General features: G+C 34.0%; 1 protein-coding gene across 50 annotated transcripts; it reads left to right on the forward strand.

The window, feature by feature from the left end:
• Positions 1-1,111: 1,111 nt before the first annotated feature.
• Positions 1,112-24,686, forward strand: ATNTH1 (DNA glycosylase superfamily protein). Of its 50 annotated transcripts, none has more exons than XR_016057882.1 (12): positions 1,112-1,809; positions 2,142-2,245; positions 3,307-3,492; positions 4,308-4,404; positions 20,841-20,918; positions 21,194-21,327; positions 21,609-21,675; positions 21,843-21,934; positions 23,165-23,276; positions 23,580-23,684; positions 23,834-23,917; positions 24,307-24,686. XR_016057882.1 is itself a non-coding variant. In XM_020667732.2 (12 exons), the coding sequence occupies exons 3-12, from the start codon at positions 3,481-3,483 to the stop codon at positions 24,427-24,429; spliced, it is 930 nt and encodes a 309-aa protein (XP_020523391.1). In that variant the 5' UTR covers positions 1,112-1,809; positions 2,142-2,245; positions 3,304-3,480; the 3' UTR covers positions 24,430-24,686. The 50 variants fall into 50 exon arrangements, 35 of the variants coding, with proteins under 35 accessions (XP_020523391.1, XP_020523392.1, XP_088726012.1 ...); XM_020667732.2 differs by having other exon boundaries at positions 3,304-3,492; positions 23,165-23,302; XM_020667733.2 differs by having other exon boundaries at positions 23,165-23,302.
• The last annotated feature ends 3,096 nt before the right edge of the window (positions 24,687-27,782 follow it).

Genomic DNA, 27,782 nt, shown 5'->3' on the forward strand with positions numbered 1-27,782 from the left:
TAGTATAAACCATCTTTATAACATATTGTCTTTTGTCCTTTATAGACCCATGATTGTCAAGGTAAAGATAATTTACGAGAATTGCAATTTATGATCAGATGGAGTTAAGGCTTTATAAAGTTGTGTCCCAACAAAATATTTTCCCTTTCCATTTCCCAGCATCTTTAGAATGAAAATAGAGATAAGACGCATTTGTTGTCCTAAAAAGAGAAATTTTCGTGAAGAGTAATGATCCTGAGATTTTTTCATACTCATGTGTATAGGATCTCAAAGAATCTCCATTAAATTTGGTATAGATCTTTAGAAAAGTCAAGTCTTTTTCTAGATATATGTACCAAATTTAATGGCGATAATTTGAGGTCCTATACACATGGGTGTGGAAAGGTTTCATAGGATCATTACTCTTTGTGAACCCGTTTAATTTGTGGTATTTAAAAGTTGTTTACATTTTTGGCAATTTTCCATCGTTTGTTTTCTTGAATTCTTTTATTTTCTCCTCGAGAAAATGCCAAAGTAAAAGGCTTTTCTCTCAAATTTGAAGAGGGATACCTGATTAATTCAATTTTCGAACTACAAAATAAATAGACCAACTTAAGATTTAAAGCTCTAATTTTGTTGCATGTAATTTATATTTTTATTTTCGAGAGTTTGCTCCAAACTAAGCCACTTGAAAACATATTTATTTAAGGGTGCAGTTGGCATACAGATGCATCTATAGCTGTAGAGGTAAGGTGCACCTTCAAATTTTTTCATGGTATATAATTTTGATGTAAAATATTCTTAGGATTATCTCAATATCTATTTTTATATCTCATTATAAAATTTTAAATTTAAAAAATGGTTAAAATCAAGTAGATCTATAAACATATGAAAATCTTGAAAATGGACGGTGTAGTTAATATGTTGTAAAATACATTATTTTCGAGACTTAAAATCTTTTTATTTGTCATGTTCATACATCTCGATGTCGAGATGATCAATCAAAGGGTTTTTCAATATTAAAACTACCTTTTTCGATGGATTTTTGAGGTGCATCCATAGTTCTACATTATAAGTTGCATCTTTATATAAACTTTTTCCTTTATTTAAAGAGTGTGGTTTGTATAAAGTTGAAGCACTAAGCAATCAAAGTAAAGTGCACCTTTAAATAATCTTGAAAGATGTTGCTTTAGTATTGAAAATCTTTCCGAAGGTCCGGATATTTATTTTCATATATAATTATAAAATTTAAAGCTTAAAAAATATTGTAGAGGAGCATATCTATAAACAGTTGAAATTTTTGAAAATTGACATTCAAGAAAATGCATACAATATTTCAAAGATTTGAAATCCATTTTTTCTCACCTGTATACCTTGAAGTCGAAATGATCAATTGAAAGATTTTTGGCATCAAAAGTGTTTCTTCCAGTGAAAATTTGAGATGTATAAATTTTTTCCTTATTTAAAAGCTAGGAATAAAGCTTGAGTGGTTAGCGGTACTCCATCTCAAGTAGGACTCCAATAGCTTAACTACCTAAGAACAATGTTGATTTATTGGTTGAGATTAAATTCAATTTTGGGTTGCAAAAATGTTGAAGCTTTGCAAACTGTGTCCTGAGAGTAAATTCAATTTTGGGTTGGAAAAATGTTAAAGCTTTGAAAAGTGTGTCCTGAGATTAAATTCAATTTTGGGTTGCAAAAAAAAAATAGAAATGTTGAGGCATTTGAGAATGAATATATCTTCCTCCCAATCTTTCTCTCTCTACGTGCAAGTGCAAGCCCAAGCTATGACAGTAACCAGGCGATGTAGCAGCCGGCTTGCAAATGCAGGTTCTTTCTCTCTCTAAACCACTTGCAAATACAGGTTCTCTCTCTCTCTCTAAGTGTGGTTGGTCACTTCATGATCTTTGTGTCTCTAAGCCACTTACAAATAACAGGGTTCTCTTACTCTCTCTCTAACCATGGTTGGTCAGTTAGTTCATGTTCTGGTTCTCTCCATCTCTTAACAGGTGTTTCTCATCCATGTTCTCTCTCTAGGGATGCGTTGTCAGTTCTTGTTAACTTTTTCATTTTGATTATTATTCATTGATCCATGTTCTCTCTCTCTCTTCCATTTGTTTTTTAGGTATAAGCTCATTTCTTAGCTTTATAACGCATTGCAGACTGCAAGGCTTCCGAAGAGTCCAATGGGTCTAAAAATGGAGTTTATGTTAGGAAGAAGAGGCTCAAATCAACCACAGAAATTACCCCGAACTCCAAAACAGAAGTATGGGTCTGAAACCTTATTTCTTCTCTCTTAAACCCATTTTTATTCTGAATTTCCTTTATGTGATTTAACTATGCTTTTTTGGGGCTTTTGGTTCTTGAATATTATGCATTTCTTTTGGTCTTACTTGCACTTATTTCTTTTATATCAATTCCCAATATTTTTGCAAAATGTGCTTCTCAGTGGAGCTTATGTTTAAGGGTTGTAGTGATATCAGTGCGTCTAATGTTGGCAAATGTCTGATTGTATTATTGGATTTGGGTTCTACATGGACTTATGCACAACTGAATTCTGTTCTACTCTTCTTAAATTTATCTTGAAATCAGTTTTGCAAGTCAATTATTGGCTCTGGTTTTAGTTAGATCATCCTCAAATGAGATTACAGTGGAATGCAAATTGTAGCATACTATAGGAATCTGGCAATTTTAAGCAATTTTTTTTTGTCATTCCACTCCTGCTGCTATTTCATTGTGAGGAAGTGATCATGCTCCAAGCTTACGATAGAGTAAGTTTCGACCATGGATCCGTTCACCTATGTTGAGTTACTGGCACTTTTGAATGATGGGGTGGGTTTACAATCACTTATACCAAAACTAGCAGGGGAGGCTTAGATATATTCATACTGGTTAGGACCATAATTTCATAAGTTTCTATTACTCCTTTACTGTGACAAAAATAACCAGGTCTTCAACATTGATCGTTGCCTTTTCCTTGAGGCCTTTATGTTTATTATCATATTTGGTGATAATTGTAGCATAAAATAGGTAAGTCCTTGTTCTTGACGAACACTGAATATTTTGCTGCAATCTTTATTGCATCCTGCATGACCAATGGTTAAACCTACAGACCAAAGTCCTCGGTGCTTGTTTCCTAATTCGGTTTTGAAAAGAAGTCCATGTTATCATAGGAAACATAAGTTGATTTTTAGGAGGTTTACCTGATGAAATAGTGTGTTGGGGATTTAAATATGTGATGTTGGATAGAATGGTTATTACTTTGTAAGTTGTGATTCTCTAGAAGCTTGCAATGCTAATACAGTGATCCCTCCTTTTTGGCAGCAGGGCTATCTCGATCATCATGAAAATATTTGGGACAATTTGTTTTATGTGGATGGAGATGTTGAGTCTCATAACACAAGATTCATCATTGCTTTTGGTTGGAAGGAAAGGTTTTAGCATTCTTTAGGGATCCCTCTGTGAGTCTACTTCCAGCCATTAGCCACTGTTTCTGGACTGATGGCCAAGAACGTGGGTTTCCTATCCTTTTGTCTTCTAGCTTATGTTGTTGGAGCATCTTGGCTCATGGAGTTGGTTAAGAATTGGTTGGTGTCTTGCATCCGTTGGGCCTAACACTTTTTGTAATCTTTCTAAAAAACATTTTTTGAGAGGGACATTGAAGATGTGGAGATGTTCCTATGCATGAATCCTATACATCTACTACTTACTCTAGTCAATAAAATAAACCATCAAGAATACAAGATGTCGTACTTGGAAATATTTGGAGACATTCATGTCTGGGTTGTGGTCTTTGTTGTGCTTATTGTCCACTAGAATTATGTTAAGGCCAGTGATTAAAAAGGTGGACTGGGTTAGGGTCCCAAACCCCCCAATTCACCCAGCCTTACCAAAGAGACATGTAGGTTTAATTAAAAAACAAAGTGGCCCTGAATCATGTGGCTCCCGATCTCGAGCCTACTTGTGTGAGTTCTGAGTCGGCCCACAGATATTTTAATCACTAGTTAAGGCCTTTGTTTTCCTTGGGTGTTTTTTTTATTGTCGTTATGTGTTGCAACATATCATTCTTGACCTCTTGTTATGAGATGGTCTCCTTGATCTGCCTTACCATGTCTAGCATGTAAGAAGGTCAATCTTCTATCTCCCAATTTAATATGGTTTTTCCCTCAGATTTCTGAATGCATGATTATGCTTTAGCATTGGAGGTGCACATAATGGTTTACAATACAATAGATTTGATTTATTGAATCTTTCATGCGATCATTTCTATCAAGTTATGACCTTCATATTTATAAGCTTTTTCTTCTTTTATGATTAAATATTTTCAGCATGGCAGTTTGCCTGATATTGAAGACTTCAGTTACGGAAAAATTGAGGCCACCTTTGGTCAAAAAAGAGGAAAGCTTGAGGCCTCTGACCATTTGAGTAAGAACCTTACACTCTTACAATGTTTTTGCTCAAGTATAGATGCCCAATATTTACAAAGTGACAAAAGTTTGGAGGCTCTACCATGTAGTCACCATAGTACAACTTCTTATTGTTCCGTTCAGCAAGATTGATTGTTTTTAAATGACTATCGTTAAAATGCAAAGTGACTGTAATTAGATTTATATCTCATTCTAAATCTATTTGTATGTTGCATTCACAATGATCAGAAAGATATTTGTTTCCAAATTTATTTCTTAGGATTTGTTGTTGTGGTTCATCTTGAGCTTGTAGAAATTGACGAACACCCTTTTAATTTTTATCTTCATGTGCATTTGTTATATATAGGGTTATGTTAAGGTGCTTACACTATGGAGTAATTTATCATTGTACTCAACAATTTTGGACATTTCTATTCTCTTGTTTTGCACATGAAGCATTTTTTTAATAAGGGTATTTTTGGTCATTAAGAGGGTGTGACGTCACCCATATGGAGCATTAAATGCCACTAGTGTGCTCCATGTGGGTGATGTCACACCCCATGTTGATGATGTCATACGCTCCTAATGAACAAAAATACCCTTACTAAAAAAATGCTCAATGTACAAAACAAGGGTATAGAAGTGTCCAAAATTGTTGAGTACAATGATAAATTACGCCATAGTATGAGCACCCTAACATAACCCATATATAGTATTAAGACCAAAATCAGGAATGGGAATTTCTTTTTCCTTTAAGGTGGCCCTTAGCTAATCGAAATATCCTATTGTTTGTCTATTCTTCTTTGTGAGCTTATTAAATCTTTTATGAAAAGCATCTAGTAATTCTTTGGAGAATTCAGCTAGATACCAATCACGTATTTCTCTATTGTCTTAAAAAAGATTAATCATTCTTGATTGCTTCTAAATCTAATTTTTCTTCTTTCTGGAGAGTAGGTATGTTAAAGTCTAGGTCCGAAGGTGTTGGCTCATGCACTGATGAACGGGGTTCGTACATTTTATAAACAGGTTGTTGGATATTGCTATTTGTTCGGGGTAAACCCTCTATTATAGGCATTTTGGTATGTTGACGAAGTTGAATGCCCAGAGGGGGTAGGTATTATGGGTGGAATCCGTATTAAATCTTCTGAAAGATTAAACCTAGCTCTCCTATTAGAGTTAAATTGAATCTCAATATCACCATCAGGATATTCGATAATTTGATCAGGTTCACGATTAACCAGAGTCTTATACTGTTGATTTTCATTCCGTATAGACCAGTTATCAGGAAGGGTAATTTGGGATCAGCTAACTGTTTTATGAATTACTGTATTGGATTTTTCCATATTAGTTTGGAAAAATATTGTTTGTCCTTTAGTATCCATGTAGAGGATAGTCGGGCTTAAGGTATTCATTACTTTATAGCATATTCTATATATTATAGCAATATTTTGAGATCCAGGGTTCATATCAAACCCTTGGGTCTTTAGATTTAAGGTGAGTACCTTAAGGAGATTAGGGTCAGTTAAAGATACTGAAAAATTTGGGAAACAATTAAAATATATAGGTCCATTACATAAACTGGACTCGACAACTCCTAATAAAGAATTAAAAAATCTATTATGACGACTATCTCTTAAACATAATAATATAGAATTATTTAGTCCTAGACGAGTGGGGGGTTTTATAGCTACTTGGATGAGCCCTATATGTAAGTACTTGTGTTCTTTAGTCTTATGATTTTGTATCATACGTTCAGATAAGAGTTGAAAACTTTGTTGTTCATTATTAACAGATATGCTTTGTTCTACAGTTTTTATAGCATAGCTAGTTCTAAATTCAAAAGTACCTTTCTTATATATGTCTGTTATAGGAACCTTGGGTATGTTCCAATTCTGTATCTGTTTTTCAATATTATCAATTATTATCTCCTCTTTATTTTTTATTCGTAGTGTACTGTTGGACGAAGATGTTGTTCTGTCGGACAGTGTCCTAATAAAAGTTTCCATTGAGATAACGGATGAGTACACGAGTCAATCGGTTTACAATCCTTGTGCCTTTGATGACTCTCTTAGCCTTTTGCGGCGGTACGGGTTACGACGACTTTGGTCTCAACTCTCGGACTTATCTCTAATGATAAATTTTATTAAGCTATTGGCCTCTAGAACAGTATTTTCTTCTTACAGTTCACCACTGTAAAACTAGCGTGGCTCTGATACCAAGATGACCCAAGATCTATTTTTCGAGCATGTATTAAACAAATATTGAAGGCTCAATATAAAAATCTAGTACACTTAATATATAGATAAACAACGACACAGATAAACATTAATAAAGGAGAGATGTCCACAACAATCCAGTTAACATAAGTAGTAGTCCTGAATTTTAGGCAGAAGATAAATTTAACTTGCATGGAAATAAGAAAACTTATATTAAAAGAAAACTTCCTTTAAAGCATAAGAAAAAAACTTACATGTTACAGATGATTTAACTAGTAAAAAGCTTCCACTCCTCCGGACAATAGCTCGGTAGGGTTGGAAAATTACAATCACACATAAAGGCTCACTTTCGCTCAGAAAAGATCAGTATGGTTAATATACCATCTAACCGACAACTCACATAATAGAGAAAAAGGAATTTAGAGTAAGAGAAATAAAAAGAGCAAAGAACAGAGCTTTAGAGTGAAGCTTTAAAGAGAAAACAGAAGGAGTAACTGTATTTTCGCATAGAAGAAGGAATAGTAGTTTGCAGACAAAGAGGAATAATAATCTCAAGAGATTAGGATAGAGTATTTTGATATTACCCAGAAGCTGGAGAATCACAGAGAGTTGTTAGAAGAGAAGCAGATGGTTGTGATCATCGAGAAGAGTGGACGATTCCAGAACTTAGGGAAAAACAAGGACTCGAGCTTATGACTTAGAGTAAATAAAATAAAGCTTGAAGCTCAAAGCAGGGAGCAGAAAAGAGTGGAAGAGGGTAGAAGAGAGTAGCTTAGAGAAGAAGTGTACTGGGGAAGATCAGTCTGGGAGAAGACACTCAGACTTTCTCCGGTGCTTAACTCTTTTGCCTTCTTCCCTTATATAGGCCTTGGACGTGAAGATATAATTAATTCGTCTTAATAATTGAGTGCCACGTTGTTCTGAGATGACTAAAGGTAGTGGCACAGTAGTTTGAAGCGACCAAAAGCTGAACAGTGACTGTCGGCAGCATCTAGGAACAGTAAAAAGTTGAATAGCGACTGTCGGCAGCATCTGGGAACAGTAAAAAGCTTAATAGTGACTGTCAGCAGCATCTGGGAACAGTAAAAGTGGTTTGTAACTTTTGTCGGGATTTGTCGGTGGAGTATCTGGCAATAGTACTGAATGACATGTGGCTTCTTTTGGCAGTATGACAGGTGACTTCTTTTGGCAGTATTTGATTGTCTATTTTGACAGTACTAGCGGGCTTTATGGAAACTCGACCCGAGGTTGAGGAAGTTCACAGTCTTCGTTCTCCTGAGCATAATCTTCGTTGTTTGATGTAGACATCGCATCTTCCTCGTCATCGAACATTTGAAGTAGTTGTTTCTTTAATTCTTCTTTAGTAGCTGTAGGATTTTGTTGTTTCATCCTACTAATATATTCGACCATATTATTCATTTTTACTCCTGAGGATGAGATATGGATCTTTCTCAATTTTATATTCTCTGGTTCTATAAGTTTATATACACTTGCCTCCCCAGCTTTGGTATGTATTCCCAATCATTCGTATAATTATCAGAGATATAATAGGACCATTTCATGATCCATGGTATTTGATAGTAGGCCATGAAATACATATGGAGATCTATTTGGTTATTATTTTTATTGAACTCAGCAAACTTTGTTTGCGAGGCTTGTATTTTTATTGGAAGTATTTCTGTTTCAGATCCCCATATCTGGAACCACATCTTAAACCAGTTGGGCAATTCATCTATAAATGGCATTTTTATTTGTAGATACCATGTATGGGAATTATTGATATTTTGGAAGTAAAAGACTTTGTGCCAAGCATCTATATACTCAGCATATCGGTAGTATTTATTATTAAATTTTTCTGTTTGTATTTTCCTGCACCTTGCTAGATCCATTCCCCACTCTTTATAGGATATTATTTTTCTGATTTGAAATTTTGAATAAGCAATCATATTGGTATTCTTTTGAGAAAATTGAACTAAAGTAATAGAGCCGGTTTCCAAAAGAATGGCTCGTACCATTCCCTGGTCTTATTTCCATTTGAGGGATGTAGATGATTATTCAAGTATATAGTGGCTATATTGACTGGATCCAAATCCAGATGAACGTCTTCTATTACTATTTCAGATATAAAAGTCGTCTCTATAAATTTTGATTTTTCTGTTTCTTGGATTTTTGATATTGGTGTCGGGTCAGGAGAGAATGTCATATCATGAGCTTGTCGTTTTATTAGCTGATTTGGGGTTGTAGGAGAAGTTATTAAAGGTTTTACTGAAGGTGATGGAACTATGTCCATCTTTTCTTTTCCTTTATTAATATTTGTATTTGTTAGTACTATTCTTCGATCACTATTCCTGTCCCTGTCCCCCCTGCAAAAATTCACGTGTTAAAAAGTAAAGAAGGAAATTGGTATGTCCTTTTATATGTTCGATATCAAACTCAAAGGCTGACAATATTGCTTGCCATCGGGCAAAGATTTGTTTAGAAACAAGATTTTTTACATCCTTATTGAGAATATATTTAGCAGCCTTGCAATTAGTTCGAATGAGAAACTTTTGATTTAGAAGATCGCTTTGGAACTTTGTAACACAGTGAACAATGGCTAAAAGTTATTTTTTAACCGTTGAATACTTTTGCTGAGTCTGGTTCCAAGCTCTTGAAGTAAAACGAACTAATTGTTCTTTTTCGGAAATTATTTGTTTTAAAATTCATCCCAGGCCTATTTCAGAGGCATCACACTCTATAATTTTAAAAGCATTAGGATTAGAAAGTGTAAGGCAAGGTAATTCGTTTGCCTTTATTTTTATCTTTTTGACCGCTAGAGTATGCTCTTCTGTCCACTTGGGTGGGTTCTTTTTCAACTTTTGGAATAAAGGTCTAGCATCAATGGCCAGATTTTTATAAACATCAGCAATATAATTTAAACATCCTAAAAACCTTTGAAGCTCGGTTTTATCTAATATAATATCTGGAAATTTATGTGCAAATTCAATTTGCTCCATCTATTGGAATTATACTGCCTTGAAAAATATTATGACCTAAGAATGTTATTTTCGTTTAGCAAAGGCTAATCTTTTTAGCAGAGACTACCAATCCTGCAGCCTTTATAACATTTATGAAAATATTTATATGTTTGAAATGTTATTTAATGTTTTCAGAAAATATTAAAACATAGTCTATATAAACTATCATGAATTTCATATAGGGGTTAAAGATATCGTTCATGGATAAAGATATCGTTCATGATATTTTGAAATTCAGAAAGAGCATTTTTGAGCCCAAATGGCATAACATTCCACTCAAATTGTCCAAATGGGACATTTAAAGTACTTTTATATCGATCTTTTTTACTGATTTGAATTTGCCAATAACCTGATTTTAAATCGAATTTAGAAAATATACAAGCATTTACCAGTCTATCAAGTAAATCTTTTTTATTTGGAATTGGATATCGTATCCATTTGAGAACCTTATTAAGAGGCTTATAGTTTATTATCAGTCTAGCGACTCCTCTTTCCTTTTCAGAGGCTTTCTCGACATAGAATGCTGAACAGATCCAAGGCGATGAATTTTTTTTAATAAGCTGCTTCTGAAGTAAATCATCGATTTCTTTTTTACATATTTCTAGTAGTCGGAGATTCATTTGAATTGGTCTAGCTTTTGTAGTTATTTTATTTTCATGAAAATCTTCTTCATATGGCAAACTCACAATATGTTTTTTCTTATTCCAGAAAGCACTTGGTAAATCCGCACAAATTTCATTTTCTATTCTCTTTTTAATTTCCGAAATATGTTTTATATTTTCTGTTAGGGAGAGTTTTTCTTCTATTACCTTATATTTTATTTCTTCTTTTAGATGGCATAGAAACTTTTCTTTATTGAAAATAATTGTTTTACATTATTTATTTCTTTTGCTTTTGGCTTATCAACAAAGTCAAATTTCACTTATGACCTGCTATATTAGATTCTATTCCTGAGCCATCTATTGTTAATGGACATAATAGGTTCCAGAATGGGGTTCCTAAGATTTGGATCCAGTCAGTATAGCCACTATATACTTGAATAATCATCTACATCCCTCAAATGGAAATAAGACCAGGGAATGGTACGAAGCCATTCTGTTGGAAACCGGATCTATTACTTTAGCTCATTTTTATCAATAGAATACGAATGTGATTGCTTATTCCAAATTTCAAATCAGAAAAATAATATCCTGTAAAAAGTGGGGAATGGATCCTGCAAAGTGCAGGAAATTACAAACAGAAAAATTTAATAATAAATACTACCGATATGCTGAGTATATAGATGCTTGGTACAAAGTCTTTTACTTCCAAAATATCAATAATTCCCATACATGGTATCTACAAATAAAAATGCCATTTATAGATGAATTGCCCAACTGGTTTAAGATGTGGTTCCAGATATGGGGATCTGAAACAGAAATACTTCCAATAAAAATACAAGCCTCGCAAACAAAGTTTGCTGAGTTCAATAAAAATAATAACCAAATAGATCTCCATATGTATTTCATGGCCTACTATCAAATACCATGGATCATGAAATGGTCCTATTATATCTCTGATAATTATACGAATGATTGGGAATACATACCAAAGCTGGGGAGGCAAGTGTATATAAACTTATAGAACCAGAGAATATAAAATTGAGAAAGATCCATATCTCATCCTCAGGAGTAAAAATGAATAATATGGTCGAATATATTAGTAGGATGAAACAACAAAATCCTACAGCTACTAAAGAAGAATTAAAGAAACAACTACTTCAAATGTTCGATGACGAGGAAGATGCGATGTCTACATCAAACAACGAAGATTATGCTTAGGAGAACGAAGACTGTGAACTTCCTCAACCTCGGGTCGAGTTTCCATAAAGCCCGCTAGTACTGTCAAAATAGACAATCAAATACTGCCAAAAGAAGTCACCTGTCATACTGCCAAAAGAAGCCACATGTCATTCAGTACTATTGCCAGATACTCCACCGACAAATCCCGACAAAAGTTACAAACCACTTTTACTGTTCCCAGATGCTGCTGACAGTCACTATTAAGCTTTTTACTGTTCCCAGATGCTGCCGACAGTCGCTATTCAACTTTTTACTGTTCCTAGATGCTGCCGACAGTCACTGTTCAGCTTTTGGTCGCTTCAAACTACTGTGCCACTACCTTTTAGTCATCTCAGAATACTATTCACACTCTCAACGTGGCACTCAATTATTAAGACGAATTAATTTTATCTTCATGTCCAAGGCCTATATAAGGGAAGAAGGCAAAAGAGTTGAGCATCCGGAGAAAGTCTGAGTGTCTTCTCCCTGAGTGATCTCCCCCAGTACACTTCTTCTCTAAGCTACTCTCTTCTACCCTCTTCCACTCTTTTCTGCTCCCTGCTTTGAGCTTCAAGCTTTATTCTATCTACTCTGAGCCATAAGCTCGAGTCCTTGTTTTCCCTAAGTTCTAAAATCGTCCACTCTTCTCGATGATTACAGCCATTTGCTTCTCTTCTAACAACTCTCTGTGATTATCCAGCTTCTGGGTAATATCAAAATACTCTATCCTAATCTCTTGAGATTATTATTCCTCTTTGTCTGCAAAATACTATTCCTTCTTTGTGAAAATACAGTTACTCCTTCTGTTTTCTCTTTAAAGCTTCACTTTGAAGCTCTGTTCTCTGCTCTTTTTATTTCTCTTACTCTAAATTCCCTTTTCTCTATTTTGTGAGTTGTCGGTCAGATGGTATATTAACCGTATTGATCTTTTCTGAGAGAAAGTGAGCCTTTATGTGTGATTGTAATTTTCCAACCCTATTGAGCTACTATCCAGACGAGTGAAAGCGTTTTACTGGTTATTGCATCTATAACATGTAAGTTCTTTTCATATGCTTTAAAGGAAGTTTTCTTTTAATATAAGTTTTTTTTATTTCCATGCAAGTTAAATTTATCTTTTGCCTAAAATTCAGGACTACTACTTATGTTAACTGAATTTGTTGTGGACATCTCTCCTTTATTAATGTTTATCTGTGTTGTTGTTTATCTATATATTAGGTGTACTAGATTTTTATATTGAGCCTTCAATATTTGTTTAATACATGCTCGAAAAATATATCTTTGGTATCAAACCACGCTAGTTTTACAGTGGTGAACTGTAAGAAGAAAATATTGTTCTAGAGGCCAATAGCTTAAGAAAATTTATCATTAGAGATAAGTCCGAGAGTTGAGACCAAAGTCGTCGTAACCCGTACTACCGCAAAAGGCTAAGAGAGCCATCAAAGGCACAGGGATTGTAAACCGATTGACTCGTGTACTCCTCCGTTATCTCAATGGAAACTTCTATTAGGACACTGTCCGACAGAACATCTTCGTCCAACAGTACACTACGAATAAAAAATAAACAGGAGATAATAATTGATAATATTGAAAAACAGATAGAGAATTGGAACATACCCATGGTTCCTATAACAGACATATATAAGAAAGGTACTTTTGAATTTAGAACTAGCTATGCTATAAAAACTGTAGAACAAAGCATCTCTGTTAATAATGAACAACAAAGTTTTCAACTCTTATTTGAACGTATGATACAAAATCATAAGACTAAAGAACACAAGTACATACATATAGGGCTTATCCAAGTAGCTGTAAAACCCGTCACTCGTCTAGGACTAAAGGACAAACGATATTTTTCCAAACTAATATGGAAAAATCCAAATACGGTAATTCCTAAAACAGTTAGCTGGTCCCAAATTACCCTTCCTGATAACCAGTCTATACGGAATGAAAATCAACAGTATAAGACTCCGATTAATCGTGAGCCAGATCAAATTATAGAATATCCTGATGGTGATATTGAGATTCAATTTAACTCTAATAGGAGAGCTAGGTTTAATATTTCAGAAGATTTAATACGGATTCCACCCAGAATACCTACCCCCTCTAGGCATTCAACTTCGTCAACATACCAAAAGCCTATAATAGAGGGTTTAACCCGAACAAATAGCACTATCCATCAACCTGTTTATAAAATGTTTGAACCCAGTTCATCAGTGCATGAGCCAACACCTTCGGACCTAGACTTTAACATACTTACTCTTCAGAAAGAAGAAAAATTAGATTTAGAAGTAATCGAGAATGATTATCTTTCTGAAGACAATAAAGAAATACGTGATTGGTATCTAGCTGATTTCCCTAAAGAATTACTAGATGCTTTTCATAAAAGATTTAATAAGCTCATAAAGAAGAATAGACAAACAATAGGATTTTTCGATTGGCTAAGGGCCGCCTTAGAGGAAAAAGAAATTCCCATTCCTAATTTTGGTCTTAGTACTTTAGAAAATCCAATACCAAGCATACTATACTACTGAAGGAGAGGAAATATACAGTATACATCCTTCTGAGAAGAGTCTCCAATTTAAAGGAGCAATGAAAGAAAAGGCTGAAACAAAGGCTTCCCCCTATAAAATAATTCCCAAAGAGACAGATCATCATACCCATAAGATAGAAGTTATACCTCACATAATTGAGCAGAATAATTATACTAATTTGTGTCTACAGACTATAGGAAAACATACTACTAGAATCGAAAATATAGTCAATAAGTCTCAAGAGAAAACCAAAACAACTGATACAGACACAAGGGCTGTTCTATTCAAACCTCCTCCAGAAATCAATAAAGGAAAATTCAGTTTGGAAGGAATATAGAAGAAAGAAGAGAATAAGGATTTAATTGAGGAATTGGTAAAAAAGTTAGCCAAGCTAAACCTAAAAGTAAAAGGAATCATGGTTGAATTTGAAGTAATGGTCTTACAAGAGGAAAGTTCAACCAATGAAGAAATCCAAGAAATAGAAGATGTATTTAAAATAGATAATGCTGAAATCAATAGAATAGATTACGGAAAGAAAGTTAGACCAACCTCTCATACTAGAATGTACCATTCAAGACCAACCCCTGTTGATATCCAATTCGAAGAAGATCTAATTTCAAGTACAGTATCCTATTCAGGAAGATCAATAGTAAACTGGAATATCGATGGTATGTCTGATAATTAGATATTAGACACATTGAAACATATGACAATGTATGCAACAGCCTGTAGGATAAGCGGTAATCATGACCAAAAAGTAGCCAAGGCTATGATATGCGGTTTTACAGGATGGTTAACAGGATGGTGGGACTTTCACATGGAAGAAACCACCAAACAACAAATATTGACTGCCACAAAACAGTAGACAGTAAAAAGTGAATACAATCAAGACATAATCAATAGTGAAAGCGATGCAGTAAATACCCTCATATATTCAATAACCCTCCATTTTGTAGGAAGTACTGCCCTGTTAGATGCTAGGTCTGAAGATCTATCATCTAACCTTAGGTGTCCAACATTATCTCACTGCAAATGGTATAAAGATGTATTCTTTTCTCATCTCCTATCCAGGGAAGATAGTAGAGATGACCACTGGAAAGAAAAGTTTATTGCAGGATTACCATATCTCTTTGCAGAAAAGGTTAAAACCAGATTAAAAAATAAACATGGAGGACAAATCCCATACTCCTTTTATACATTAAGAGAATTATCCGCTGAGGTATGTGCGGAAGGACTTGCCTTGTGTACGGATCTAAAATTAAAGAGACAATTGGATAAACAAAGAATGACAGGCAAGAAAGAATTGGGTGATTTTTGTGAACAATTTGGATATAATACATTACCCATGTCAAATAAACTAGATAAAAGAAAAAATAAAAATAAAAGATATAGGCCCAGTTATAAAAAGAGCCCAAAGGAAAAATTTACTAAAAAATTTGCTCCAAAAAATACTTTCAAAAAAGCAAGAGGTAAGAGAAGAATACCTGTATGCTACAATTGTGGTAAAGTAGGACACTATAAAAATAAATATAGAATAAAAAAGAAAATAAATGCCTTACAAATTGAAGAAAAAATCAAGGCTCAATTATATCAAATACTTCAAATAGGAGAAGAATCTGATAATAGTTCAGATACTGAACCACTCATAGGAGGATTAGAAGATGAAGATTTGATATTCAGCAGCTCCGACTCAGAGAAAAATGATAATTACTGCTTTTGTAATACTCTTTTTGAAGAAGAAAGTTTAATCATAGAAATAATAGATAAAATAACAGATGCAGAGGCAAAGAAAGAAGCTCTGACTCAATATATACAAATAGCTAAAACAAAAAAGAAATCTCCACCATTGGTAAGAACCCAAGAAGATTATAGTCTTGCTGAAATACTTAAGAGAATTAATAAAAGAAATGATGTTCAAAGAGAACCAACGATTGCTGAATTAAAGCATGAAATAACTGAAGTTAAAAGTGAACTAATAACTCTTAGAAATAAAATACAAATTTTAGAGTTAGCCTCTAAACTACATGCTACTCCAAAAAATACTCTAGAAGAGGAATTTGATACCATTATAAATAATTATAAAAGACCATTTTCTCCAATTGTTTAAGTACCTGAATCTTCTAATTCTGTGCAACCTGATAATTATGTAAACCTGCTTGATAAAGTAATTACACAGAAATGGTTTACACTGATAAGAATAATAGTCAATAAAGAATATAGTTTTTAGTCTTTAGCATTAATAGACTCAGGGGCAGACTTAAACTGCATAAATGAAGGATTAGTCCCTACAAAATACTTTAGTAAGACGATACAGGTATTAAATACAGCTGATGGCAGTAGATTAATCATAAAATATAAATTATCTAATGCTGTAGTCTGTAATAATGGAAACTGGTTTGAGATGTCCTTTATCATGGTAAAAGGGTTAAGCCAAGCAGTAATCTTAGGAACCCCATTCCTGAACCTATTATATCCATTAACAATAGATAGCTCAGGAATAGAATCTAATATAGAAGGTCATAAAGTGAAATTTGACTTTGTTGATAAGCCAAAAGCAAAAGAAATAAATAATGTAAAACAAATTATTTTCAATAAAGAAAAGTTTCTATGCCATCTAAAAGAAGAAATAAAATATAAGGTAATAGAAGAAAAACTCTCCCTAACAGAAAATATAAAATATATTGCGGAAATTAAAAAGAGAATAGAAAACGAAATTTGTGCTGATTTACCAAGTGCTTTTTGGAATAGGAAAAAACATATTGTGAGTTTGCCATATGAAGAAGATTTTCATGAAAATAAAATACCTACAAAAGCTAGACCATTTCAAATAAATCCTTGACTACTAGAAATATGTAAAAAGGAAATCGATGATTTACTTCAGAAGCAACTTATCAGAAAAAGTTCATCGCCTTGGAGCTGTTCAGCATTCTATGTCGATAAAGCCTCTGAAAAGGAAAGAGGAGTCCCTAGACTGGTAATAAACTATAAGCCTCTTAATACGGTTCTCAAGTGGATACGATATCCAATTTCAAATAAAAAGGATTTACTTGATATATTGGTAAATGCTTGTATATTTTCTAAAATCGATTTAAAATCAGGTTATTGGCAAATTCAAATTAGTAAAAAGATAGATATAAAACTGCTTTCAATATCCCATTTGGACAATTTGAATGGAATGTTGTGCCATTTGGCTTGGAAAATATTATGACCTAAGAATCTTATTTTCGTTTGGCAAAGGCTAATCTTTTTAGCTGAAATTACCAATCCTGCAGCCTTTATAACATTTATGAAATATTTATATGTTTGAAATGTTGTTCAATAATTTGTTTTACATTATTTATTTCTTTTGCTTTTGGCTTATCAACAAAGTCAAATTTCACTTTATGACCTTCTATATTAGATTCTATTCCTGAGCTATCTATTGTTAATGGATATAATAGGTTCAGGAATGGGGTTCCTAAGATTACTGCTTGGCTTAACCCTTTTACCATGATAAAGGGCATCCCAAAACAGTTTCCATTATTACAGACTGCAGTATTAGATAATTTATATTTTATGATTAATCTACTGCCATCAGCTGTATTTAATACATGTGTCATCTTACTAAAGTATTTTGTGGGGACTAATCCTTCATTTATATATATATATATATATATATATATATATATGGGGATAATTTACAATTCAACAAAGGTTAATTTTAGAGTGAGTTTTGAATGGTGGATTTACCAACTGTGTTTCGTTTTTTAAAAAAGTTATTTTTTGTGATATCTTGCTCATCAAGTAAGGGGTGTTTGTGTAAATGTTACTAAAAGGCAATGTGTAATTTTGTCATCTTCATAAAGGGCAAAGTTGAAATTTTTACTAAAGGACAAGGGTACTCTACAAATAAAGTTCCCATACACTAACTTTTAAAATATCATTGTACTTTTATAAAGACTTCAAATTTGCCCTTACTTAATAATTAAGTTTCACAACAAAATAATTTTAAAATAAAAGGTAATGATTTTTGGATAAATACACCAATCACAATTCATTCTAACATTAGCCTTTGTATTTTGTGGGGTTGTTAGCTTTAGACAAACCCAGGTATATATATACAATGTCAACAAGAAGTCAGATATGGTGGTTGATTAAATGGTTTGGGCCTTGTCATCTCTGATATATGCCCTCTATGGAATGTGTATTCTACATGGTCAATGTTAAGAAGTAAGATATGGTGGTTGATTAAATGGTTTGGGGCCTTTCCATTGTAAAAGAAAGTGTATATTCTGTATATTCTTAATTATAGAAGGTGTATATTATAATTAGTGTGTATGGGAAGGGTAGGTGTAGTGTCCTGTTTTTTATGGTAAGTCTGAGTATATTATAGGTGTCTGTGATTTATTTCTATTTTTGTTATCTGTATTTGTCTATATAAGACAAACTTGTATATTCATATTGATTAATGGACATTGAGTCTCTTCAGAGAAACTTGAGACTCTTCACATGGTATCAGAGCTAGATTCATCTTTGCTGTGTCCATTCCTATACGATAGAGTCTGTTATTCTATTATTACTCGAACCTGTCCTGATTCCACCCCTAAACTTGCTGGGAAACCACATGAACCTGAAATCTCTGAAAGGTGACAATCTGTCCATCATTGTTCGGTGTTTTCTTATTTTGTCTGTTGTTTATGAGGCTACTGAATCAATCTCGGTTCTCAGCTTCTCATTGATTAATTTCTCTATTTTATTTTATTTTTTGTTGAGATATGTTTGGTGGTTTCTTCGAAGAGGGGGATTCTTAGTTCTCTCTCATTCTTTTTATTTGATTATCTTGTATCTGATTTATTTGGAGTGGGTTTTCATTTGCTCTCTCTAGTTTGAAGAAAACCCAAGTCCATTATCTTGTTATTTTGGTGATATTTCGCATTCTGGTTAGGAAATCAGGGTTATTAGATCCCGATCTGGTTGTTTCTATGATATTGATTTCGATTCATTGATGTTTAGCGAGATCTAGATTTCCTTTTGTGAATTTTCCCATTAGCTTGATTAGTCAAAAGGGTTTTGTCATGGTTTTTATGGTTTAGAGCTTGGTTTCCATTGCAGAGCAGTTCTATTGATGAACCTTAAACAACACTTGAGCAAACCATCACTCTAGACTCTATGGTATTCTCAACCCTAGAAGGTTTATTCCACCCGGTCCAGTCATTCTCAGTTGTCTTCCTCTACTGGTTTTATGTGTTTTCATGAAGATCCGTACCTGTATTTGATCACTTTTTCCATTTGTTTCTCTCTCATATAACGCAGACACTCTTATCTCTAAGAAACACTCTTGATAGGCAAATAAAACCCTTTTTTTTTCTCTCTGAATCCCAATTTTTCTCTGTTCCACACAAACCCAAGATCCCAATTTGGATAGAGGAAAACAATACCCAAATCTTCCCTAACTGTAAGTAAATGACATCTCAACCATTTGTGTTCAAGGCCTCTAATCCCATGGCCTCTTCAAATTCCCCTCATGGTCCTTCTGGTGTTGAAGAGGACCATCAAATTGTTGATCAAATAAAATAAAAGAAAATGATTTTTTAAATATTTTTTTTCTGTCAAGCTTGATTTGTTGACTGAGCTTTTTTTGTATCAAAGGCACTAGGAAACCTCGTTCAGTTGAGCTTGCTTGTTTCTTGGATTCATGGGTTGGTTGCTTTGTTTAAAAATAAAAAGGAAAAAACGAAAAAGGAATGTTCTTGAAATTGTTTTTGCTCTATTTAGTTTCTGTATGATCGAGTATGTTGTTTTGTTACTTGATCCTATCTGTTCTGGTTTGCGAGCTGTCGAATCTGTTTTGGATATCGATCGAGTTCTGTTGGCTCTTCCAAGTGCCATTATGTTTTCTCGGTTAACTATTTTTTGTCTTTGGCGACTATCTGAAGTTTTTTTTTTCTGTTGCTCGAACCTACTTTGTTCTTGCTATCTGTTATTGAGGCTTGCTAATCTGTTGTTGGTCGAGCTTGCTCTGCTCTGGCTTTTTGTTTCTAAGGCCTGCTGATACCATTCTAAACTCCAATTCAATGATCCAATTGTGCTTGTTGATCAACAATCTGAAGTTGTGCGCTTGAAGATCTATCTACGTTTTTTTGCAACTTATTGTTCAAACTCTAGCTGCTCTCTCTCAAAACATCTTGAGTTTGAGGGGGAGTATGAAAGAAAACGTATATTCTATATATCCTTAATGATAGAAGGTGTATATTATAATCAGTGTGTATGGGAAGGGTAGGTGCAATATCCTGTATTTTATGGCAAGTCTGGATATATTATAAGTGTCTGTAATTTATTTCTATTTTTGTTATCTATATTTGTCTATATAAGACAAGCTTGTATATTCATATTGATTAATGGACACTGAGGCTCTTCAAAGTTTTTCTATTTTTGTTATCTATATTTGTCTGTCCATTAATCAATATGAATATACAAGCTTGTCTTATGTAGACAAATATAGATAACAAAAATAGAAATAAATCAGAGACACCTATACCATAAAATACAAGATACTGCATCAACCCTTCCCATATACATTGCGTATAATATACACCTTCTATAACTAAGGATATACAGACTGTACACTATCTTTCACAGCCATCTCTGATATATGCCTATAGCTCGTTAATTCTATTCTATAACATAAATATGATTTTTCTTCTTCCATTTCAAACCCCAATATATTGGCTGCTACTGTATTATATCGGTCTAAGCCCTCCAACCCACAAACCTTTAAGCCGACATTGTCAATCTGACGCTGAGTTTCTTTGCAATTTCATACTGTTAGGGTTAGCCTTGGCACTCATTTTTCTTCCCATTTTTATAGTAGTCGTGTATATGTGTTGACAAGGTTCAGCTGGCAAGAAAAAACATACCTTGACTTTGCAAAGAATGGGAGCAGAGAGCATTGTTTCCATCAAGCCAAAAGGTATCTACTAACCTAGAATCTTATTTAGTGTCTGAGAGCAGTTAGTGGTACAAAGATTAAAGGCCATTAAGCTAATTTAGATATGACAAATGATGTGACACAAGAGCCGACCCCCAATAGTTAGGATAAGGCTCGAATGATGATGATGATGTGACATTAGAAAAAAGAAAACAAAAGTAATTTACTCAGTTTGTCTTTAGAGTTAACATGATAATATGAACTTGCTCCAAGATTTTTATAAAAATAATATGCTTTTGGCTGGTCAAATAATGCAGATATTTGTAAAACAGTGGAACCACCAGTTAATTGGGAAGAAGTACTCAAAGGTATCCGTGATATGAGAGTTGCAAAAGAGGCTCCTGTAGACTCTGTAGGATGTGGAAGAGCTGGCAGCTTTCTGCCACCTAAGGTATTTTAGGGCCATTTCTTTTTGCTTCAACACTTTTATAGAAGACTTGAAGGTGGACTAAGGATTGTGTGAACCACATCTTATAATTTTGTAGCCTTGATTGTCACTGGCATATTCTAATTATCCTGTTGAGTGTATAACTTGCAGCTTCATTACTGGATTGAAGATTAAGGTTTGCAGGAATGTGAAAATGCAATTTCCGTGGTTTTTGACTTCTTAACATGCTTAGAACAAAAAGAATGGGTTTATTTGGTTAAATAATTGAGAATTGCAATTAACAGGAGAGGAGGTTTTCTGTCCTGGTGGGATCACTTCTGTCAAGCCAAACCAAGGATCATGTTAATCATGGCAAGTTTTGTTGCAAATATGACAAAACACGTTCTACCACCCATTTGATTGTTTTTTTATAGGAAACATTTTTATTGTGTTTTTGGGTTTCTCAAAGTGGTTTCCAAAATATGGTTTTTCCCTTTTTGTTTTACTGAACTTGATATGATGAATTCGATTGCTTGCAGGAGCAGTTCAGAGGCTCCATCAAAATGGGCTATTGAGTGCTGAAAGTATTTCCAATGCAGATGAAGCAAGCATAAGGAGCTTGATCTACCCAGTAAGTAAACACCACATCAACATTTGAAGTTTTATCTTGCTTGTGTGAGGTATCATATGCTTGAATGCTTATGATGGGTTTAAGTTGCCTAATACATAGCAAGAATTTTTCACTAGTTCATAAGTTTGTAGATACAAGTTTTTGGATTGCTAAGACTTTTGAGAATGCATGTGAGAATCCTCATTAGCTTGATATATGAGGCCTTTGGGCCTAGACAAACACGGGCGAAGTGACTGAAACGGCCGTACATGATCACTAACATAAATGATAACTATGGACAATGGGGGGCGACATGTTTAGGATATAACAACATAACTTCTCTCTTTCTCTCTCTCTCTCTCTCTCTCTCTCTCTCTCTCACGGTTCACTTAGCTGTGTTCCATTCCCTATTTCGAGAGCTATGGGATATACACATTATCATAGGATTAGAGATACATCCTTTCTCTAACTTGTTCTCACTTTCCTACACCCTCTTTCCATTGGTGGATTGCAGTATTGTTCTGAAGCTATGACTAGAGATATGCATCTTTTACATGTGTTGGAACTCTGCTCTCTCTATCATATAATGTCAAAATGATATGAGATAATACTTCATCATCAGTTGTGCATATATCAAATCAAGGTTACGATGAAGTTCTCTATGGTTTTTTACGGAAATGTATATAAGACTATTAACTTTTGATATAATGAGGTCAAAATCATTATCGACTCTTCAATTTGAAATTAGGTGGTTGGGATTGTGTCATTGATTGGCCACAAAGTCTGAAATAAAATTTCTTGAATGACAACACACTGCAATCAGTTAGATTTCACATCCAATGGCTAATAATGATTGTGACATCCTTGTACCAAAAATCAATGATCTTATATTATACAATGCTAATTTTTTTATGTGTCTTAGTGTATTTGGTCATTTAGTCTCACATTTTCTGTAGGCATGAGAATCCAAAGCTATCATACGATGATATCTATTTGTTAATGTTTTTGAGTTATTTGAGTTCATCATTACAGATGTTGTATCACATATGGCATTTGACACTGACTTGTTTGAAAACATTGGAGAATTTGCCCATGTAGCCACTTACAATATCTGTTCCAGCTGCTAGAGTCTTTTGATATTCATAAAATAGACTTTTCTTCTTTTGTATCATATCTGACCAGCATAACATTGAAATATTACTTTACAAGAACGTTTTTTTGAAAGCTAGCGTCCTTCTTTTCCTCCCTCAGGTTGGGTTTTACATGAGAAAGGCTGGATACCTAAAGAAAGTTGCAGATATTTGCCTCAAGAAATATGGAGGAGACATTCCATCCACTTTGGATGAGTTACTCGCGCTCCCTGGTATAGGTCCTAAAATGGCTCACTTGGTATGAAAATTTTGTTTTCACTTTTTATAACAGATTATTTTGGAAGAGTAAATGCATTTCATATGGTTAAATTGGATCCTTTCTACTTCCAGATTTGTGTTCCTAGGAATGATATAGTTGAAATGGCTCTCTTTTTGTACAGCCAAGAAGATATTAGGTAGTTGGCCTTTTAAAGCATCAGCTTAGTTAGTCTCTTCTAGTTTCACCATGCATAGAATGAATATGCATTTCCTTTAGGTCTTTACATGTCTAGTCAAAAGTATACTTTCAACTGCAGATTTTGCATCTTGGGTGGAATGATGTCCAAGGCATATGTGTGGACACCCATGTGCACCGTATTTGTAATCGTCTAGGTTGGGTATCAAAGCCGGGCACAAAACAGGTATTGTAACACTTATTCGTGGAGCAAATCTTTGCACTTGGATAGATTTATTGTTCATATGGTTCTAGTAATAACTTACTAATATGTAAATTTCAAAAAAAATAATTGACTTGCATGCATGCGGTTCTTTTTATAAACTTTTTTGCTAGAAAACATCATCTCCAGAGGAAACGAGAGTCTTGCTAGAATCATGGCTTCCAAAGGAGGAATGGGTTGAAATCAACCCGCTTCTGGTCCGACTCCCTCCCTTCTACTAGTTAAAACCGTTTTCATATATCTTGTTTGCTTTTCATATATATTGTTTGCATTAAATTCCATTCTACCCCATCCTCTGATATTGCAATTTGTGTTAGGGTGAATTGCCAAGGTCCCTTTGGGGTATTTTACAAGGAAAAACTCCCTGATTAGTTCTAATAGTTTAATATGTGTAGTCTTTGCCCTTTCTTGGTAACTAACATTTGCATTGCCTTCTACTTCCTGAATATCAGAAATAGCTCCTTTTCCTTTCTTATTGTAGTTTGACTAGTTGTTAAAGACTTGAGGTGCTACTTATCAGGATGAGTTTTTCCTTGTATAGAAGTGGTAACAAGAAGTGTTTACATGTAGCTTCTGTAATTTGCAGGTTGGGTTTGGACAAACATGTTGTACACCTCTTAGACCTCATTGTGGGGAATGCCTTGTAAATAATTTGTGCCCATCAGCTTTTAAGGAAGCAGCAAGCCCAGTCTCAAAGAAAAAAAACTAAGCCAAATCTGATGATGCTAATGCTATTACATGCATTTCAAACTAAAGACTTCCCCTTTCCCATGGTATGGCTTTATTTTTGTATATTCATTCTCATCTTATCAGAAATTTTTGGGCTGTCAAGTAAAGCCTCATTTTTGATACATTTTAAGCACTCTTTTATGGCTTGGTTCTATTTAACTTTTGTATATTGTATACTGAAAAGCCTCTTTGTAGGTATTTAATTATGTAAAAAAATTTGAGAGACCTCTTGTTAAATTTTTGGAGATGAGTTTATTATTTTATTTATTAGCTTATTTCCCAACTTATTTCAGTAAATGAGTGGCCAAATGTATCTAAATGTTGATTAAATTAGATTAGCATATCAGTACTTTGTTGCTGGCTTTATGGCGTTCTTGAAACCGAACTATCTTGGCATTTATCCCCTATAAAAACAAATACTAGAGATCCTTATGATGCCTATTAGCAAATTGCCAAAATACCACCAAGCATTTGATCTTAGTAATTATTATCATTTTTGGGATACTTGGAGGATAATTTTATTGGGTTATTGTCAGCAATTTACCAATACAATGAATTTCGTTATTGAAGATATTCCTGTATTTTTTTTCATTTAAATTATTTAACTGCATGTGTATTATGGTGTCTGTAGTTCTGTGTGCACAAACGCCTGCGCACAAGGGATTCGTTTGGCTGCTCAATAGGTGTGGATATGTATGCTTTACAGAGAGAGAGAGAGAGAGAGAGAGAGAGAGGGAGTGCACCATGTATCAAGACAATCACATCTCCAAAAGAATACAAGAGCAGCACATCTCACTGCCATAAGCACGTATCTTAATCAAATCAACTTCATTTAAAAGTCTGAAGAGTCCAAAAGTACGCTGGCAATGGGCTGAGTGGTCTGGCTCTTAGAAAAACTAGGGCCTTGGGCCTGTGCCTCGCCAGGCCAGGGTTATGATAGGACTGGCCCTATTCGGCCTGGCCCTAACAAGGCTAGGGCCAGGCCTACAAAGCCGAGCTTACTCCGGTCCGGTCCGGTCCTAGAGGGATTACAGCTAAACCTCACACGGCTCGTTGCCAGTTCTAGTGACAAGTGTTTCTAAAGTCAACAGACAACGAATATACCTGCCATCAAACTGGTATTAATGCAATAACCGAAGCACATCACAAAACCGATGCAATGCATAGGCCCTCAAGGGCTCCGCGTAAATCTACTTGCAAGTACTTCCTTGTAGGTAATCTGAGCAATATAGGAATCCCACAAAAAACTGATACAATCGATAGACCCTAAAGGGCTCTGTCTAAATCTACTTGGAAGTACTTCCTTGTAGGTAATCTGAGCAATATAGGATCTCACAAAAAACTGATACAATCCATAGACCCTAAAGGGCTCTGTCTAAATCTACTTGCAAGTACTTCCTTGTAGGTAATCTGAGCAATATAGGAATCCCATTTATCACAAAATCCCTTATGCCAGTAGTCTTGAAGTTGGTTCTTAACCAACCAAGATATGTAATAAGGGCAAGCTTTGTAAAATCAAGAAAAACTTCATGATCTCAGGGAGTCTAAAACGTGTTCCATATATAGAAACCAATGTCTTGAACATGGCCGCCCCAGGTACTCGGCCCTTGGCTGAAGAGTGTGACATAAGGGTGGAAAAGTAAAAAAGAAAAAAGAAGAAAGAAAAGCGAATAGTAAAAAAAATAACAAAAAGTTAAAAATAAGAACAGATAAAAGATGTAATGGAGACTAAAAAGAGGAAAAAAATCTATAAAAGATAGATAGATTATTGAAAAACTTGATTCTTGAGAATTTTGTTTTTTAAAAGAAAAAGTATAGAACTTCCCAAATTATTTTAAAACTATCAAAATTATCGAAAAACACAATTCTAGACACTGTAGTGGTGCTTTCCAATTATTTTGCATTATTATTCACACACCCTGCTCCAAATTGTGCCACTTCTGGACTTAATCCCCAGAAGCATCAGATGATACATGACAAAAGTTGATAGCATGAAAATCATCAAAGTTCGAAGTTCAACTTATATAATTCGCACATGACAATTGCTGCACATTACCAAATTACATATAGAAACACTAAAACAACAAAAGAAACAGTAAGCGATCTCTCTCTTATTATTAGATGTGAAATTGGATGGCTCTATTGACCTTGAAAGTTGGGACACTTTAAAAAACAAAATCAATTTTTGTAAAAAATTATAAGTACAGGGGTAATATTTGAAATTTAAAGCGGATTTTAGTAAGGAATTGTTTCATGTGGGGTGGACTGCATTTCTACAATATGCGATCCAGAGGTATAAAGCATTCACCTTAAAGATGAATGCAAATAGGTGGTCCATCTAAAAACAAAGTGTAACTACCGGTCCAAATGTTTTCTTAATATAATTATTATTTTTAGTTTTTAATTTTTTTTTTTTCATACTCATGATCTCCATGTTAAAGATTATGTATTCTCTAAAACTTAAGATTAAATTATATTTAAAAAAAGATTATATACAATGAGACCATTTACTTTTTATACAAGGTGGTCACAATTCCTTCCTACCATTTGATGTGAAATTTGATAGTTTGGATGTGTTGTAAAGTTCAAAAAAATTTCCTTTGAAGTTTGAGCTTGGTCAATAGAATAATTGCAGCCACCCAACTTTACATCTAACCGTCAAGATTATTATGACTACCTTATATAAAAAGTAAATGGTTAGATTCTATATTTTCCCATTTAATGCAACCAGAAACACATGTTTGTGGTATTTGTAAGACCCAAAATTTTACACACGCACACTATTTTCATCTCAATAATCAATCCCTAAAAAAAAGAAAAGAAAAGGATTTGAACCTTAGATATGGTCAAAATGAATCCCCTCCTTCAACGAATCTAGACTATGCATTTGTTGAATTTCAAGGTATTAGTGTTTACAAACTCAAAATTATTATTTTTTTTTTTAACATTGTTCATCCAATGATAATAAAACCATCTAAAAAAATTGGATCGATAAATCTAACTATCTTTTTAAAATAGACGGGTTAATTGAGCTAAAAAATACTTTCTAAGTTCTACTTTCAAATTTTTCTTTTATGCGATTGTTCATTAAAACAAAGAGAATGTATATTTCAGAATTTGGATAAAAAAAATGACCCTCTCATAGTTTTTGAAGATGATTGCATTAAAGCAATATTCGGTCGCCGCATAGAAAATTAAACGGTGGTACAAACGTAATTTCCAAAACAAACTAGAAAAGAAGTCGGTGAGAAAGAGATGGTGGGTTTATGTACAGAGAGAGAGAGAAAGTGTGTAGAGAGAGAAAGTAAGGAAGAAGGGAGGGGCTTGAGGATA

This window comes from Amborella trichopoda, chromosome 6 (assembly GCF_054954075.1).
Source record: "Amborella trichopoda isolate Santa Cruz 75 chromosome 6, AtrichopodaSantaCruz75HAP2 v2.0, whole genome shotgun sequence".
Lineage (NCBI taxonomy): Eukaryota > Viridiplantae > Streptophyta > Magnoliopsida > Amborellales > Amborellaceae > Amborella > Amborella trichopoda.

Excerpts from the sequence above, each read along its gene's own strand:
- ATNTH1 (XM_006845097.4), top strand. The coding sequence starts at position 1,692 with ATGTTGAGGCATTTGAGAATGAATATATCTTCCTCCCAATCTTTCTCT. Across the intron at positions 20,919-21,193 it reads TGTTTCCATCAAGCCAAAAG|ATATTTGTAAAACAGTGGAA; the intron begins GTATCTACTAAC and ends CAAATAATGCAG. Across the intron at positions 21,676-21,842 it reads CAAGGATCATGTTAATCATG|GAGCAGTTCAGAGGCTCCAT; the intron begins GCAAGTTTTGTT and ends GATTGCTTGCAG.